General features: G+C 37.5%; 1 protein-coding gene across 1 annotated transcript; it reads right to left on the bottom strand.

Moving 5' to 3' along the window:
- Positions 1–146: 146 nt before the first annotated feature.
- On the bottom strand, positions 147–16,386 carry LOC144520638 (uncharacterized). The gene is made up of 9 exons (XM_078254507.1): positions 16,231–16,386; positions 12,591–12,699; positions 11,779–11,953; positions 8,899–9,044; positions 7,105–7,281; positions 1,742–1,858; positions 1,520–1,606; positions 959–1,106; positions 147–673 (listed from the first exon to the last, which is right to left on the bottom strand). The coding sequence occupies exons 1-9, from the start codon at positions 16,269–16,271 to the stop codon at positions 654–656; spliced, it is 1,020 nt and encodes a 339-aa protein (XP_078110633.1). The 5' UTR covers positions 16,272–16,386; the 3' UTR covers positions 147–653.
- Positions 16,387–17,934: the final 1,548 nt, after the last annotated feature.

Raw genomic sequence — 17,934 nt, 5'->3', positions numbered from 1 at the left:
ATGCAATTTGTTCACAATATCCACTAAAAATAAAAAAAACAGTTACCTGGATGTAAATCCAGTTCTATGAAACTGTGCATAGGGAAGAAACGATGCATCCAAAAAACTTCCCTCCCCCACTTCTTATTGAGCAACAAAAACATCAATCTTGTTTGGATATTTTATTAAGAACCTTGAATGAAAAAAAGACTTGAGTAAGTGCATTAAGGTGCGAAAGAAAAAGAATAAAATCAAGTATCCGGTAAGTAAAAACATTCCAGTGTTTAGACAATGCAAATCACAAGTTTAAGTTTCACGATTACAATTTCAAAAAGCAAAGTCAGTCAACATTGAATGTAATTTACAGGAAGGAAACAAAAAAGACCTTTATGATTAAAGCTCCTTTGGCCACTTTAAAAATTAAAAACCATTATGAATCCAGTCTACAAAAGGCATTTGATGTCATTTCAGTTGTGATGCTTTACATCCTGGAAATAGGCACACTGCCAAAGGAGTGTTAGCTAAAATAAAAATCTATACAGTATAAAGCACTTTAGGCAGAAATTAGGAAGTCAAGCTGACTGATTGGTGGAGTTGATGTTGAATATAAATATTAACTCCATAGGCCCTCAGCATGCAGCTTTGTCCTTGGTCCACACCCACCGGATGTTTCATCACTTGCTGGGTGCAAACACTGCAAAAAAAAAAAAACATTAAAAAAAAACATTTTGGTGTTCTGCCGCTTTCCAGCCAACATAAACAAGGTTAAGGTCAGTACTGTCGGTAAAAGGTTTCTAAGATACAGGGATGTGATTAAGACAAACGTAAAGAGGAAAGTAGTTTAGGATATTTAGAAATCTGCAAAGATTAGTTAAAATTCTGCCGATGTAGCGTTTGTTTTGTCTTCTGCTCAGAGTAACGTTTGAAGGACTAAAACCAAGAAAAGAAAAAGCAGTGACATCAGACAGTATATACTCACTCCTCTCCCTCAGGCCTTGGCCGAAGCTGTGCACCAGTCTGATGAGGCCCCAGAATAAAACCACTTTAATCACCAGTGAAATCAAAGCTCCGGTGACGGCAGCTGCCTCCACGGTGTACGTGCCATCCTGGTACCATGTCAACACCACCTGTAATTAAAGCAAACCATTGTTTTCCTGCAGTAATCCATTTCTGAATGTACACAAATGATATATACGCAATGCCAAACTCATATAACAGCAACAGATAATATGCTGTAATGTTCCCTTGGGAAAACTTCTACTACTTTGAATCAATCTCACATCACTATCATGCTAAAATAGTCCCTAACATACTGTCACGCCTGTTTGAGTAATGTTTGATTAAAAATTACAGTGCCCAGCTCTATTAGGAAATAAGTGAGCCTATTTTTTTAATAAAGCTATATATTTGCGACTTTTTTTTAGGAAAAGTGTTCTAAAATGACCAAATGACATCCATCGATCAGTATTTGTAAAAGCACTCACACAGATTCAGAGGTACTGAAATATTTGATCTCAGGGAAAACTCATTGGCAGCTCACCGTGTAAATCAGATAAACAAAGAAGGCTAGTTGAGGAAGGTTCAGCAACATGAAGACCCAAACTAACTTCTTGGCTTCCTTTAAAACCTGAAAAACAAGAAGAAGTTACGACCACTGACTCTTGATGGTTTATGGAATGCATCATGTATGATATTTTAGTTTATGGTCCCTTTGTGTGAAGAGCCGTTTTTCTAGTGAAGATGATGGATGAAGAGCACTTACTGCAACAGCCCCAACGGCAGCGGTCAGGCAGGCCCACACCACCCCGACGCCCAGGATGATGCTGTTGGGAGCAGACACGGCCAAGTCCGAAGTGGTGATCACGATACACAGACACAACTGAAACAAACCAACAACATGTCAGTAATAAAGAAGTAGATCATTTGAAGAGGTATTTCAGTTTGTTTCTGTCCTATTGCTCTAAAATCACACACAAAGGCTCGCCATTTTGTACCAACACATGTAAAGTCATAGTATAGTATGATGTAAAAATGTTAAAAGTCATAGTACATTATGTGAAAACTATCATAGAATAGTATGTCGAAAAAAGTCATAAAATAGTCATAGTATAGTATGTCAAAAAAGTCATAGTATAGTATGTTGAAAAAAGTCTTGGAATAGTATGTTGAAAAATGTCATAGTATAGATATGTCGGAAAAAAAGTCATAGTATAGTATGTCAAAAAGTCACAAAAAAGTAATAGTATAGTATGTCAAAAAAAGTCATAGTATATATAGTATGTTGAAAAAGGTCACAGTATAGTATGTCGTAAAAAAGTTACAGTATAGTATGTCATAAAAAAGGCATAGTATAGTATGTCGAAAAAAGTGATAGTATAGTTGTTAAAAAGTCATAAAAATGTCATAGTATAGTATGTCGAAAAAATCTCACGAAGGGCCCAACCTGGATTAGGATTTGAACCTGGGTAACAGTCTGCAGTACCTACCTGCCTGTTGAAGCAGTGGAAACCACCAATCCACTGTGGCACAAAAGACTTGATGTTGAAAACAGTAATAGAATAGCATATCGAAAAAAGCAATTAAAAAGTCACAGTATGTATAAAGTAAAGCATAAAGTGACAAAAGTCATGGTATTGTAGGTTGAAAAGAGTAATAAAAAAGTCATAGTATAGTATGTCGAAAAAAGTCATAGTATAGTATGTCTAAAAAGACATAGTATAGTATGTCGGAAAAAAAAGTTTAAAAATAGTCATATTATAGTATGTTGAAACATAGTATGTTTTTTGCAAATGAAAAAAAGTGATAAAAAAGTCATATTATGGTATGTCGAAAAAAGGCATAGTATAGCATGTCAGAAAAAGTCAGAAAAATGTCATAGTATAGTATGTTGAAAAATGTCATGAAAATGTCATAGTATAGATTTGTCGAAAAAAAAGTCATAGAATAGTATGTCAAAGTCACAAAAAAGTAATAGTATAGTATGTCAAAAAAAGTTTCAAAGTAGTCATATTATAGTATGTTGAAAAAAGGCATAGTATAGTATGTCAAAAAAAAGTAATAAAAATGTCAGTGTGCTATGTCGAAAAAAGTCATGAAAAGTCATAGTATAGTATGTAAAAAAAGTCATAGAATAGTATGTCGAAAAAAGTCATAGTATAGTATGTCGAAAAATGTCATTAAAATGTCATAGTATAGTATGTTGAAAATAAGTCATAGTACAGTATGTTAAAAACAGTCATACAAAAAGTCATAGTATGTCAAAAACTTTCATGAAAATGTCATAGTATAGCATGTCGAAAAAAAGTCGTAGTATAGTGCGTCGAAAAAAGTCATAGTACAGTATGGCGAAAAAAGTTACAAAAAAGAATCATAGCATAGTATGTTGTAAACGTGTAAAAAAAAAAGTCATAGAATAATATGTTGTGAAAAATGTTTTTAAAAATAGTCAGAATATGTCGTAAAAATGTAAAAGAAAATCCTAGGATATGTCAAAAAAGTAAAAAAAAAAAAACAAGTCATAGTATAGTATGTCGAAAAACTTTAAAAAGGCATAGTATAGTATGTTGACAAAAAGTCATAAAAATGTCATAGTATGTCGAAAAAAGTCATAGTACTGTACGTAGAAAAAAGTGATAACTGCCAAGATTTAGAGAAATGGTGGTGCCAGAAATGCAGAGACAGCAGGGCAGTGGTGAGCTTGAGGTTTTAATAAAATAAAAGGCGATACAACAAAAAGATTCCTGAAGACAGTAGGCAAAAATAGTTCCAAAACATTGAGGAAGCCAAAAGATCAGGAATCACAAAACTGGAACACCAAGACAAAGGGGTAGACTTACACAAACACTCACACAATACAATGATCTGACAACAGACAAAGACAACACAGAGACTTATGCTGCGTTCATAGACATCGGAAAAACATTTTTCCGAGTGAAAACGTCATCATTCACGTCACTTCCTGTGGGAATCTGAGGTGGGAAACTCGGGCTGGATTTTGCTAACCGAGTTTCCCAGTTGGTGACGCGTTGTTGACAACTGACGTTTGATATAGGCAACTTTGGTTCACTGAACATATTTCAATGACAATAAACTGTTTATTGTGGACAAACTAGAGATGGTCCGATACCATTTTTTGCTTCCCGATACCTGAACTTGTGTATCGGCCGATACCGAGTACCGATCCGATACCAGTGTGTCATATATTTTATTATGTTTTAAGAACTGTATACTATCCCTGTATGGATGTGATATTATTTCTATCTTTGTTGTCGATCTGGCTCAGTTTAAACTCTTTGTGAAACATGAATGCCACAGAACGTTCTTTGATTCTCCAGTTTGACAGTCAGTTATAACGGAAAAAGAACATAAATAAACTACTTTAACATATTTTTTCCTTTAGGGCTTTATTACGTGGTATCGGATCGGTGCATAAACTCCAGTACTTCCCGATACGATACCAGCGTTTTAGGCAGTATCGGAGCCGATACCGATACTGGTATCAGTATCGGAACATCTCTAGGACAAACGCCTCTGCCAAGAAACATACACAGACATAACATGTTTCAAATTATTCATAAATAGGCCCATGTATAAAAAAAAACACATTATCCGTGTCCTTTCCCATCCGTTGTCCTGCAGATAACACAAACAAACACCTGTCCATGTGCTGTTTGTATGCTCGCATAAGAAAACAGCAGCAAATCTTTTGTTATTGTGGTCTCCATGTTTTCACACACCTGATGCTCTAGGCTACGGCCAACCGTTGGTGGCAGTCACGCAACAATTTGTTATGCCAAACGCCAATATAACAGAAGAAGAAGAACACGCATCCCGACCATGTGAATGCTGCCAGTCGGAAAAACAACGTAACCACGGGGGCGGTCCCTGTTATTCCCAGGTGGCATGAACGCAGCATAAATACACAAGGTAACGAGGGTGAAACAAGGGACAGGTGACACAAGGCTCAGGAACAGGTGAAACACATCAGGGTGGGGCAGACAATCACAAAGGCGGGAAAACACAAGGCAGGAAGTAAAACAAGACATGACATGGGAGAGAGAGAAACTACAAAATAAAACAGGAAAAACTACAACTCACAATCATATATACATAACAATAACAAAGTCATAGTATAGCATGTTGAAAAAAGTCAAAAAACATTAAAAAGTCATAGTATGGTATGTCGAAAAAAATCATACATATAGTATAGTATGTTAAAAAAGTCATAAAAAAAAAGTAATAGTATTGTATGTTACTTACCTACTTACTTACACCTCACTACGTGCCGGCATTTGTAATGCCCACTTATTCTACACTTTATGTAACATGTATTCTGTATTCTTGTACTGTATTGAATGTGAAACTATTTGTTGTCTTGCACGCCTATGCTTTTCTTGGCCAGGTCGCCGTTGCAAATGACAACCTGTTCTCAACGGCCTACCTGGTTAAATAAAGGTTAAATTAAAAAATAAAAAATAATAAAATGTTGGGAAAAAACGTCACGAAAAGGGCCAACCCAGACTGGGAATAGAACCTGGATCAGAGTCTACAGTGACTTCTTGCTGGTTGCCTGTTGAAGCAGTGCTAATCACCAAGCCACTGTGCCACCAAAGAATTCATGTTGAAAACAGTAAAAGTAGTGTGTCGAAAAAAAACATTGAAAAGTCATAGTATGGTATGTTGAAAAAAAATGTGATAAAAAAGTCATAGTATAGTATGTCGTAAAAATGCCATAAAAAGGTCATGGTAAAGTACATCATGAAATGTAAAAAAAAAAAAAAAAGTATAGTATGTCATAAAAAGGTCATCGTATAGTGTATCAAAAAAAAAAAAATAGAATAAGTACGTGGTGAAAATGTAAAAAAAGTCAGTATATGTTGTCAAAATGTAAAAGAAAATCCAGGTATAGTATGTCAAAAAACATAAAAAGAATAAGACATATTGTATGTCAAAAAAAGTCATAAAAAATCCATCGTGTGGTATGTCATAAAAAAGTTTAAGAAAGTCATAGTATAGTATGTTGTAAAAATGTATTTTAAAAAGTCATATTATAATATGTCATAAGAATAAAAAAAATAAAAAGTCATAGTATAATAAAAAAGTATATACTAGGGGTGTAACTGTACACAGAAGTTACGGTTACAGTTACAGTTCTGGACAGTGAAAAAAAAACAGACATTTTAAACAGACAGTAGTGCAAGTTTCAAATACAGACGAAAGCCTCTTGCTTGGGGACTGAGGTAACATTGTACCCACTGGCAAATTGGTAAACTATTTTCATTAGAAAATAAAAATGAACACTGTACGAACACTGACGATGCACTTTCCCATAAGGCAATAGATCACAATAGGCTACCTTGTTCCCACATTACCTGCATCAACCTACCTACCGTGTATTCTGCGTGCGGCTGCGTGCACCGCACCGTGACCCCTTTACTTTTAAAGCTCAGCACAGACCAGACCAGTCCTAATACACACACACACACACACACACACACACACACACACACACACGTATGTAAATGTACAGTGGTGCTCATAAGTTTATGAACCCATGTTAAAGTTGAAAAAGAGGAATAAAAAAAATATTCACCATACCTAGAGATTGGCATGGTTTTATTTCAGTTAGCCTAATAGCTGGTTTGATTTGCATTGAGAGATGATTTTATGGAAAAGTACCCCATGCCAATCTCTAGGTATGGTGAAGGGTATGTGATGATGTGGGGCTATCTTAATTCCAAAGGCCAAGGGAACTTTATCAGGATGCATAGTATACTGGATCCATGAAATAACTGGCCTTTAAAAATAAAAATCTGCCTGCCTCTATGGGAATTTAACATAGGGGTGTACTTACTTATGCCCCCTGTATTTTAAGGAAGAACATTTATTTATTTACGATACATTATTCATTCACAAAGAAAATTGTGTTTGGAAAGGTTGGATTTTTCCTAATTTTTTTAATAAGGCGTTAAGATCAATTTCCAAAAGATTATTTTTTTATTCCTCTTTTTAGTCAACTTTAGCATAGGTTCATAAACTTATGAGCACCACTGTATACGTGTATATGTGTGTGTCCGCACTGTGGAGGTTGTCTGACACATTTTGTATAAAGAAATGTACATGAACCTGAGCCTGAAGATCAAAGGTCACCATGGAGAAACACAGGTTGAGCAGAAAGTATTGCTCCTGGAGGCTCTCCAAGGCCCCGCCCACACGGAATGCCATCATGTTGGGCCTCCGGAAGAGCAGCATGGTGCAAAAGACGTGGATCACGCCCAGACACATGATGCACACAAAGCGAACCTGCGACATAAATCAAAGTGTTGGATGAATTGGATAACTGAAATTGGATGGATTGGATAAAGTGCTGTTACAGGAAACGTCAGAGGATCACCACTATTAATTTCATCATTCCATGGCAATCCATCTAATTAAGCTCAATTCCATTGGGGATATTCCTGCCTACTCATGGCCTCTCTATTCCTTATAAAATGTACATAGCGATGGAGTCTAGACTCTGTACATTTCAGCTCTGTGCATCTTGTGATGAATAAACTTATTTTCACCTTTCAATGAAGTCTCTCCTGATTGAAATAGTTGTTGAGCCATTTCAGACCGGACCAAAGTGGTGGACTGACTGACCGACTGTAGTTAAATGAGAGTTTAATAAATAGCAATGCATCATATTTTAATTGTGACACTTTGTGAGTAAAGTCTGAATCTGCAACAAAACAAAACCAGGAACATGTCTTTGTAAGGTAAATGTAGTAGTACAATGTTTTCCTCTGAAGTTGAAGTACACAGTCAGTATATAGTATACAGTTGGGTTGCATTGGGGACCTTCTGTAAGTTATTTTGGGGTACAGTGGTTCTGAAGAAAGCTGCAAGCAGCAATACAGGAGACCAAGCAATCTCATAGTTCCAAACAGGCACATTTTGAACGGGGACCGCACTAGTTCTTCCAACTAGAGAAATACGAATGTAAATGACTGGTGTTTTCTCCTTCCGCACAAGCCAAATCTGTTTCTCACAATTTACCATCAGTTAATTTTCCCCATATGAAGGCAAATATTGAATGTAGATGATTCATCATCAGCAAACATCAACCAGCAGCCATGATATCCAGTCAGATGTGACTGATACAGTACATACAATAGTGACATCAGGTGGTGGAAGATAAGATTGAATGAAATGCTTTTTAAGAAGAAGCAGAGCTTTAAGTATTGGAGGAAGACTAATTGGAATTTTTATTTGCCTATACTGACTGACACCCCCCTCCCCACACACACACACACACACACACACACACACACACACACACACACACACACACACACACTTCAGAGAAAAACATTGTCCTACCACATTTACCTGACAGACGTGGCAGATTCAGAATTTACTCACAAAATATCACAATTAAAATGTGGAGTAATCACAGACATTTGCCTTATGTGAAATAGATCGGATGAACGGTTCTTGAGATATTTCAAAGACAAATACACACACACACACACACACACACACACACACACACACACAGTGTGTCTCACTATCTTTGTGGGGACCCTTCATTGACATAATGCATTCCCTAGCCCCTTACCCTAACCTTAACCCTTACCCTCACCCTAACCATAACCTAATTCTAACCCTAATCCTAAAACCAAGTCTTAACCCTCAAACATTTTGGCCCCACAAAGCTGTCTGGACCCCACAAGTATACTGTGGTCCCACAAATATAGTTAAACAAGAACACACACACACACACACACACACACACACACACACACACACACACACACACACACACACACACACACATATATATAGAGGCTTCCTGATTTATTAGATAGCTGATCATTCATTATAAAACTGTCTTGGTGCAGTGTGCTTTCTCAGTGAGGCCAGTAGAGGGCAACCTACCAGCAGCTCCTGCTTGCCCTTTGGCCCCAGCACGGAGAAGTTGACCACAGATCGAACCATCACCCCCAACACGCTGAGCACAAACACCACCAGCTCTTGTCTGTTCTCCTGCAACACACCCCGGCTGATGTAGTAGATGCAGAACACTGCGGGGGACAGACCAAACAATGCTCACATACAACAAAAGTCACTTAATTACAATAATGTATTCTTTGAATAGCTACACTTTCACATTGCTCTTTTACATGTACTTTTTTATTTCTTTAATGCTCACACACTCCATCATCTCTGTATGTCTGACTGTAAAGCCCTTATGATGCACTGTCCATTGATATTTCATACTTATTATTAGGGATGCACCATACCGATACTAATATTGGATATCGAGCCGATACTGACTCAAATAGCTGGATCGGGTATTGGTCACAATGGGGCCGATGTATTTCATTCAATTCTGTATTATTTAAATAATAAACAATTCAGTACATTCATATCTGCGGGGTGGCATGGAGGTACGCATGTCTAGTAATCGTGTATGAATGTGTGTGTATGTATGAATGTTGGTATGTGTTGTAAATAGGGCTGTCAAACGATTACATTTTCTTAATCGCGATTAATCGTTGAATTTCTATAGTTAATCGTGATTAATCGCATGTTTTATCACATGATTAAAATTCTATTATTTTGCATTTCATAACAGTTTTTAAGTACATATTAACAATGGAAAGCCATTCTTACCAGTGTATCTTGATTGGGAATCAAATGAATGCAAAGAAAGTGACTTTATGAACTTGATTTTAAGATTTGTATTTGTTTATTATATATTTAATCTAGTCACACATTTAAATTTAACAACAACTTTGAATGCACCACGAGGCTGTAAATTACCAGTTTCAATGAACGCACGTCTGTGTTTTTCCAACAACGGCAGCTGCAGATTGTTACATCCCGGTGTTGAATCCTCTACAGTGAAATACAGTCACTTTACACCGTTTAGTGTTAGCTGTCAGCATTGTAACCGTGTTTAATCCAGCTACTAGCTAGTGGTAGGCTAACGTTAGCTGCTGTTGAGTATAGTGTTAACTAGCGTCACGTGCAGCAATGTTTCTGTTGCTTGTAACGTCTGTTTCAGAGCATGAGAGAGAAGTGCAGACATATCAGTGGCACCAGAATGAGGCACCAGAATGAGGCACCGAAATCAGCGTTGCTATTCCTGCAGCAGCAGGATGTGTTACGAGGAAGTACAGCAAAATAGTAGCCTGTTAGGCACAATGCAAAGCCGAGTGAAGTGACAATAAATTAATAAATGGCGGCATGCGATTAATACGATTAAAAAAAATTAACGCATTATGCTCGACCCTTAATCGCATCGCGATTAATGCGTTAATGCTGACAACCCTAGTTGTAAAGCACTTAGAGTGGTCAGTAGACTATAAAAAAGCTATATAAATGCAGTCCATTTAGCAAATATATTTGTTACATTTTGTTTTACAAAATTAGAAAAGCAATTTTTTTTAAAGCAAGTCTGATGAAGGAATGATCCCAGTCACTTCCACACAGTGAGGCATACATCTTATTAATTAAAGGTCCCATGGCATGAAAATTTCACTTTATGAGGTTTTTTAACATTAATGTGAGTTCCCCCAGCCTGCCTATGGTCCCCCAGTGGCTAGAAATGGAGATAGGTGTAAACCGAGCCCTGGGTATCCTGCTCTACCTTTGAGAAAATGAAAGCTCAGATGGGCCAATCTGGAATCTGCCCCTTATGTTGTCATAAGGGGAAAGGTTACCTCTCCTTTCTCTGCTTTGCCCACCCAGAGAATTTGGCCCTCCCATGAGAAACAGAGAGACATCATGGCTTGCAAACAAGCAAAGTGGCAGTTGGTCAAGGCCACACCCCCACTCTCCACCTTGCCCCCCTATATCCTCCTCAATAACATTTAAAGCTACAGACACAGAAATGGCACAGACTAAGTAAAGCTCATTGTGGAACTGGCTCTAGTGGCTGTAATTCTGCACCAAGGCTGAATTTCAGGAAAGAGACTTCAGATACAGTATTAGGGGACCTCTAAGGCCTATATAAAAGAGACTTCAGATACAGTATTAGGGGACCACTAAGGCCTATATAAAAGAGACTTCAGATACAGTATTAGGGGACCTCTAAGGCCTATATAAAAGTATCCAAAAAGCAGCATGTCATAGGACCTTTAAACACTAGTATCGGATCAGTACTCTGTATTGGACGATACTCAAATCTCAGGTATCGGTATCGGAACTGAAAAAGTCAGATCGGTACATACCTACTTATTATGGTCCTGATACTGATCTTTTTAACTTGGTGTATAAAATGTCATTAACAATAACAAATGTCTATTACAAGCTACCAAAGCCCAAAGTTTTATTTGAAGGTTTCTTAACTTAGTCTGATCATCCACAACAAACGATTAATCTAGAAAGATAATTGGCAGATTGATCAATAAGGAAAATAATTGTCAGTTGTAAACATAATTTAATGACAGTTGTGGCTATTGTATAAATTTAACTGTAGAATGATGGAAGTGATACAGCAGCAAATCCATTATTAAGAAAAGTAAAACACTGCAAAAAAAAGATCAATACAGACACGTTGGTAAAAGATAAAGCAGATGGCTATTTTCTTTCTGTAGAAGATAAGGACAGTAAATCCATCTGGGGGAAATGCAAGGTTAAAGCCATTGCATCCATCTCTTCCACAGTTTCCATCACATGATTACATCAGAAAAACGTCTGCTTTTTGCAAACAGTGCGACTGGCTGTTAGTCGGGCGTGGTATTAAATGGACTTGAAAAGACATTGGCTGTACATGGCTGTCTGCCATTTTAGTGGAGTGATTTTACTCACAGATTCCAACCAACTGGATGAGAGACACAGTGAAGTTGTCCTCATCAAATACATCCGTGTCCATGTGCTGCTTGTAGATGCTGAACAGGGTGAGGCCGAGCAGCGCCAGCAGAGACGCTAAGGTGAAGCAGAAGTAGAGCTTGAGCAGACATGATAGCTCCGACCAGGGCTTTATCTGCACGAGGGTGGAGATGGAGAGGACAAAGAATGTGAAACAACCTGTGATAAAGACAACACTTAGATTGGAAGTGTCTGCAAGTCATGACAATATAAACACAGTAGGGCTAGAGCTGGGAGATATGGAAAAAAATCAAATATCACGATATTTTTGACCAAATACATCGATGTCGATAATGCAGCAATATTGTAGGGTTGATTATTGGTGCTTTCACAAAATATTAACACAATGAGACCTGTGATAAATAATCACCAATAATGTGGATACAATGACTAAGTGGGTAAAGGCAAATAATAAAACAGCAAGTCTGGTAAGTTCAGAAAATTACATCACTTTACTGTAATGCAGCCTTTAAAACCAGTAAAAGACAACACTTGTGTCATATCACGATATTGCGATATCCAAAATTTAAGACAATATCTAGCCTCACATATCGGTCTACATAATATCGATATATTGCCCAGCCCTAAGTAGGGCAGAGGGATTTCTGGGACATCGTTATTCAATGGTTTGAAATTAATTTAATGATTATTTAGATGACATCTGAGCCCTTCATCACACCCATAGAACAGAAACTGAACTAACTTCTACTTTCGAGACTCATGTTTGTTTCATTTCTGCTACAGCAGCTCACCGGTCCACATGGTGTCGGGATCAGTTCCTGGTGTCTCGGCCTCAGGTTTGGAGACAGAAGGTCTGGGTCCTCATGTGGTTGCCCAGAAATCTGGTTGCCCAACAAAGGACTGCAGTGTAAAAAAAATAAGAATTATACACAGGTTCAGTTTTAACTTTAATGCATCGTGACTAAATGATCTTGTGTAGCACTTATACAGATGAGGACAGAGTATTGGAAGTATAATAGAGAATATGTGTGATGTAAAGTTATGTTGCGCAAACATAAATACCTTGTGGAGTAACTTTTAATTTATACATTTTTGTGTCAAGGACAATGGCCATTGATTAACAGACAAACTGTAAATAGAGATAATAAAATACAAATCTTTAATGAATAAAGAAGCAAAGCAACAAACAGCAAGCACAGGATAGTGCACAAGCAACAACAGCAGAACACAAGCAAAGGGAAAAGAAAAATACACTCACCTAAAGGATTATTAGGAACACCCTACTAATACCGTGTTTGACCCCCTTTTCGCCTTCAGAACTGCCTTAATTCCTCGTTGCATTGATTCAACAAGGTGCTGGAAGCATTCTTTAGAAATGTTGGTCCATATTGATAGGATAGGATCTTGCAGTTGATGGAGATTTGTGGGATGCACATCCAGGGCCCAAAGCTCCCGTTCCACCACATCCCAAAGATGTTCTATTGGGTTGAGATCTGGTGACTGTGGGGGCCATTTTAGTACAGTGAACTCATTGTCATGTTCAAAAAACCAATTTGAAATGATTCAAGCTTTGTGACATGGTGCGTTATCTTGCTGGAAGTAGCCATCAGAGGATGGGTATATGGTGGTCATAAAAGGATGGACATGGTCAGAAACAATGCTCAGGTAGGCTGTGGCATTTAAACAATGCGTTAAACGCTTTAAAGTGTGCCAAGAAAACATTCCCCACACCATTACACCACCACCAGCAGCCTGCACAGTGGTAACGAGGCATGAAGTATCCATGTTCTCATTCGGTTTATGCCAAAATCTGACTCTACCATCTGAATGTCTCAACAGAAATCGAGACTCATCAGACTAGGCAACATTTTTACAGTCTTCAACTGTCCAATTTTGGTGAGCTTCTGCAAATTGTAGCCTCATTTTCCTATTTTTAGTGGAGATGAGTGGTACCCGGTGGGGTCTTCTGCTGGTGTAGCCCATCCGCCTCAAGGTTGTTCGTGTTGTGGCTTCACAAATTCTTTACTGCATACCTCGGTTGTAACGAGTGGTTATTTCAGTCAAAGTTGATCTTCTATCAGCTGGAATCAGTCGGCCCATTTTCCTCTGACCTCTAGCATCAACAAGGCATTTTCGCCCAGAGGACTGCCGTATACTGGATGTTTTTCCTTTTTCAGACCATTCTTTGTAAACCCTAGAAATGGTTGTGCGTGAAAATCCCATTAACTGAGCAGATTGTGAAATACTCAAACCAGCCCGTCTGGCACCAACAACCATGCCACGCTCAAAGTTGTTTAGATCACCTTTCTTTCCCATTCTGAGTTCAGGAGATTGTCTAGACCTGGACGACACCTCTAAATCCATTGAAGCAGCTGCCATGTGATTGGTTGATTAGATAATTGCGTTAACGAGAAATCTTACAGGTGTTCCTAATAATCCTTTAGGCCAGTGTATATAGTATGTAGTATAGAAATAGACCAGAATGAGCAAACAGAGAAGATACGGTAGGCCTTATTCACAGCAGACAGTTTGAGTTATAGTAGGAAAAGTACAGATGTTAAAATTAACGATGGCTCTGTTCTAATAAAATGTCCCAGTAAGCCATGACAGTTGACAGTGATCATTAATTTCAATTTCACAGCTGTGTGTGTCCTACTGTAACATGTCTTCTGAAAAAAGGGCTATGAAAAAGCAGGCAAATAATAAAATAAGAAATTATGATGTACTTTTAAAACAGCGTGTTTAGCGATCACAGGCCATCTTGAAACAGAATTAAATGGACCTTGTTAAAAGTAAGTACACAAATAAGTTCAAAGTGCTTCACAAGTCAATAAAACAGAGAGACCAACACTTGACAAACCAACACAAAACACCAACACACAAACTCTTTTTGTGTCTGTACACAAAAAGAATTCCAGGCACTATTTAAACAGCCCACATTGCTGACTGACGCAGTGTCTATAGAAGGGCCCCAACAAAAGTCAAAAGTAAAAGTAAGTCTTATTTATCCTGCAAGGGGAAATTTGTGTGGTCTTACACGTCTCCTCAAAAGAAAAAGAAAACACAACACTTTAAAATATGGTCAGTACGTACGATGCAGTATACAACACATGCAAACGTACATACAGTAAGAAATATAAATAGTATCCAGTGCAATTTTCGACAATCCAAATGATCCTGCTGGCTGTCTTAATCAAACACTGTAATTTCTTATGATCTTGAACATGCATATTTTCAAAAGTGCCGATTAAGCCAAAGGAGAGAACACTGCAGAACAGATTTATAAAACATTTGAAGAATGTGACTGTCTATTCTAAATTGATTAGGCTTTCTAAGAAAGAACATTCTCTGTTGCAGTTTCCTAAACTTATTCCATACACGTTCATTAAAAATCAGTGTAGTGTGTAGGTTGAGACCCGCTCTACTAATTAACCATTAATCTTGGAATGAGGAACTGTTATTTTATTTCTACTAAAATCTATGACCATCTCTTTGGTCTTTATAATCGAAGGCTGGTCAGGTGAACCCTGAAACCCCTGAAACATATCCTGCTGTGAACAGAAGGAATGTGGATCTACATAAGAGTCAGCTTTCCCATTAATGATTTGTTTAGGCATGTGAATAGTAAGTAACGACTCATAACTGACGGCGTGTTGGAAAGTTGAGAAGTTGGGAAATTTGGGAACATGACAGTTACTTAACATGCTGTTCAAGGTTAAAAGACTTAAGATCTTTAAAAATAAGTTTTGAAATTATTTACTTAAATTAAGTAAATTATATAATTGCTTTATGGTTCAGCACTTTTGTGATCAGCTTTGTGGATTTAATCACAATAATGGGATTTTTGTGTAGAACCAAATTGAAAATATTAGAAAATAAATGATATATTCATGAATGAAATGGTCAAACTCATAAATAAATTAGTTTTAGAAGTTCAAAAGTACCTAAATAACACATTACGTTATAGACTAATAATTTATTAAATAAATACACGCAACCAGACATCAACAGATCCAAAATATCAATCAGAATATGTGTGGTGCTTTATTTTTCTCTTTAGTATACAACTCAAGGTAACATAATTTCATCTTTGACATTCTAATGTTTTTTTTCTCTCTTTTTGTGTATAAAAACTTACTTGTAGATGTGTCTCCGCAACTTTGTCTATTTTCTGTCATTTTAATAGAAGAACAGACAGTGAGATGAGGTATTCAATTCAATTAACCTGTTGTTTGATAAAACGTTATTAACGGGTGTCACGAGTTGTAGGTGCCGTAATTACAGCACCTACAACTCGTGACATCCTGCTTAAGCAGGGTAGCATCTAGCGTTAACTAACGTTACGAGATATCTGAACAGAGTCTGACATTACATTTTCTCATGACGCAAACGACCGAATAGTACAAAACTGTAAAAGATAAGTCTACAAACTTCTCTAGTGACCTTGTCTCTTCCATTTCCTTGAAAACCATCCTGTAGGACCCGGAGCTTACATTCCTGCGACCTTTTGCTTTCTCCACCTCCAGCTGACAGAACTTCAATTTCAGATTTGTAAACAGGAAGAACAAGATCCTGTTGTGGTCAAGATGCTAGATCGGATCCGCTAGACGTCAAAGGACGTGCCTCGTGGTCCGCCTTATTCTGCTTCTGATTGGTTTACCCTGGTATTCTTACCCTATCCATAACCAATCCCCACTCCTCATGCCGAACTCTAACTGCCCTAACTACGTCGACCAGTCTAGCAGATCCGATTTAGGATTTACCTCAAGGCTTGTTCTTCTTCTTCTGCTGCTATAACATACATTTCTTCTTCGTCTTTTCAGTTTGGCTGCTGCTCCCTGGAAGACAACAGAGAGGCTGTCTTACTCTACATAACCTGTTATATTAATGGGGTGCTGTATGTGTCTGCAATTACTATGTAGAATATAAACTTCAATGTATTGTTGAATGTGCGTTTGAATGATCATCTAGTAAAATGATTTGTCAATATAGCCTAATAATTTGCCTAATTTGTCATTTTTCTAATCAAACTCAGATTTCTAAATCAAAGTCAGAACCCTCTTCTGTATGAATATTGTGCATGTAATGTGCATAATGTGCAAGCTGTTGGTTTCTAGTACTGACATCTTTTTCCAAATTATAATTTTACCATCACTGTAGTTAAATAACATGGCATACATACAGTGAAACAAGATATGATGATGATATCTTTGTCTGCAGCTTGTATGAGTCCCATATCACTCTGAATTGAAGTAGGAGTGATATATTCCTCTTTATTCCTTAATTATATTATTATATTATAATGAATTATTGATAGATTAATGTAGGCCTATGTACTGTTGCAGCTAGTGGTTGGGGATCATTTTAATTACTTTTTAAAGGCTATTAAAATGTATTGATACTATGTTGTATTAATAATCTGAATCTGCAAAGTAACTAAATGTATCAAATAAATGTAGTGTAGTAGAAGTATAAAGTAACAAAATACTCAAGTAAAGTAGGCCTACTTGTATTCAAGTCATACTAATCACTTGGTTATGAAACAATACAAAAATTCCCTATCGTGAATGTTTTCTCTGCGTTTTGACTGTACTATTTTGAAAGTACTATGTAAGTAGGGTGCCTGGTTAGCTCACCTGGTAGAGCCTGCACCCATACATAGAGGTTTACTCCTTGACACAATAGCTGCAGGTTCGACTCCCACCTGCAGCCCTTTGCTGCAGGTTAATCCCCTTCTCTCTCCCCTTTCAAGTGTAAGCTGTCCTATCCAACTAAAGGCCTAAAATGCCCAAAACATAATCAAAAAAGAATAGATGCAAATAACAGCTGTATGTTTTTCACTTCACATTTTAATAGCAAAGTTCTTGTTGTTTATTTTCAGGCTGGAGACAATTCCAGGTACAGCTCCCAATACACTTTTGTTTGCAGAGTGAAGTTGAAGCTCAAACAGAACATGTTACAGACCGTTTCCCCTGCAGGGAGATCACAAACTAAAACCTAAGTGTTGCTCCTCCAAAAGGCCTCAGACAATATTGTAACTATAGTCGGCACACATTGTGGACACACAGCACTTTGTTCAAACGCTAACACGCTGCTGGCAAAACGGTTAAGGATGGAAGCTTGGGGTGCGTCGCT

Source organism: Sander vitreus, chromosome 7 (genome assembly GCF_031162955.1).
Source record: "Sander vitreus isolate 19-12246 chromosome 7, sanVit1, whole genome shotgun sequence".
Taxonomy (NCBI): Eukaryota; Metazoa; Chordata; class Actinopteri; order Perciformes; family Percidae; genus Sander; species Sander vitreus.
This window is presented reverse-complemented; position numbering and strand designations above follow the sequence as displayed.

Coding starts and splice junctions, on each gene's coding strand:
- LOC144520638 (XM_078254507.1), bottom strand. CDS start 16,271: ATGGTTTTCAAGGAAATGGAAGAGACAAGGTCACTAGAGAA. Junction 12,700..16,230: donor GAGACAAGGTCACTAGAGAA/GTTTGTAGACTT, acceptor TTTACACTGCAG/TCCTTTGTTGGGCAACCAGA. Junction 674..958: donor CCAAGGCCTGAGGGAGAGGA/GTGAGTATATAC, acceptor TTTTTTTTGCAG/TGTTTGCACCCAGCAAGTGA.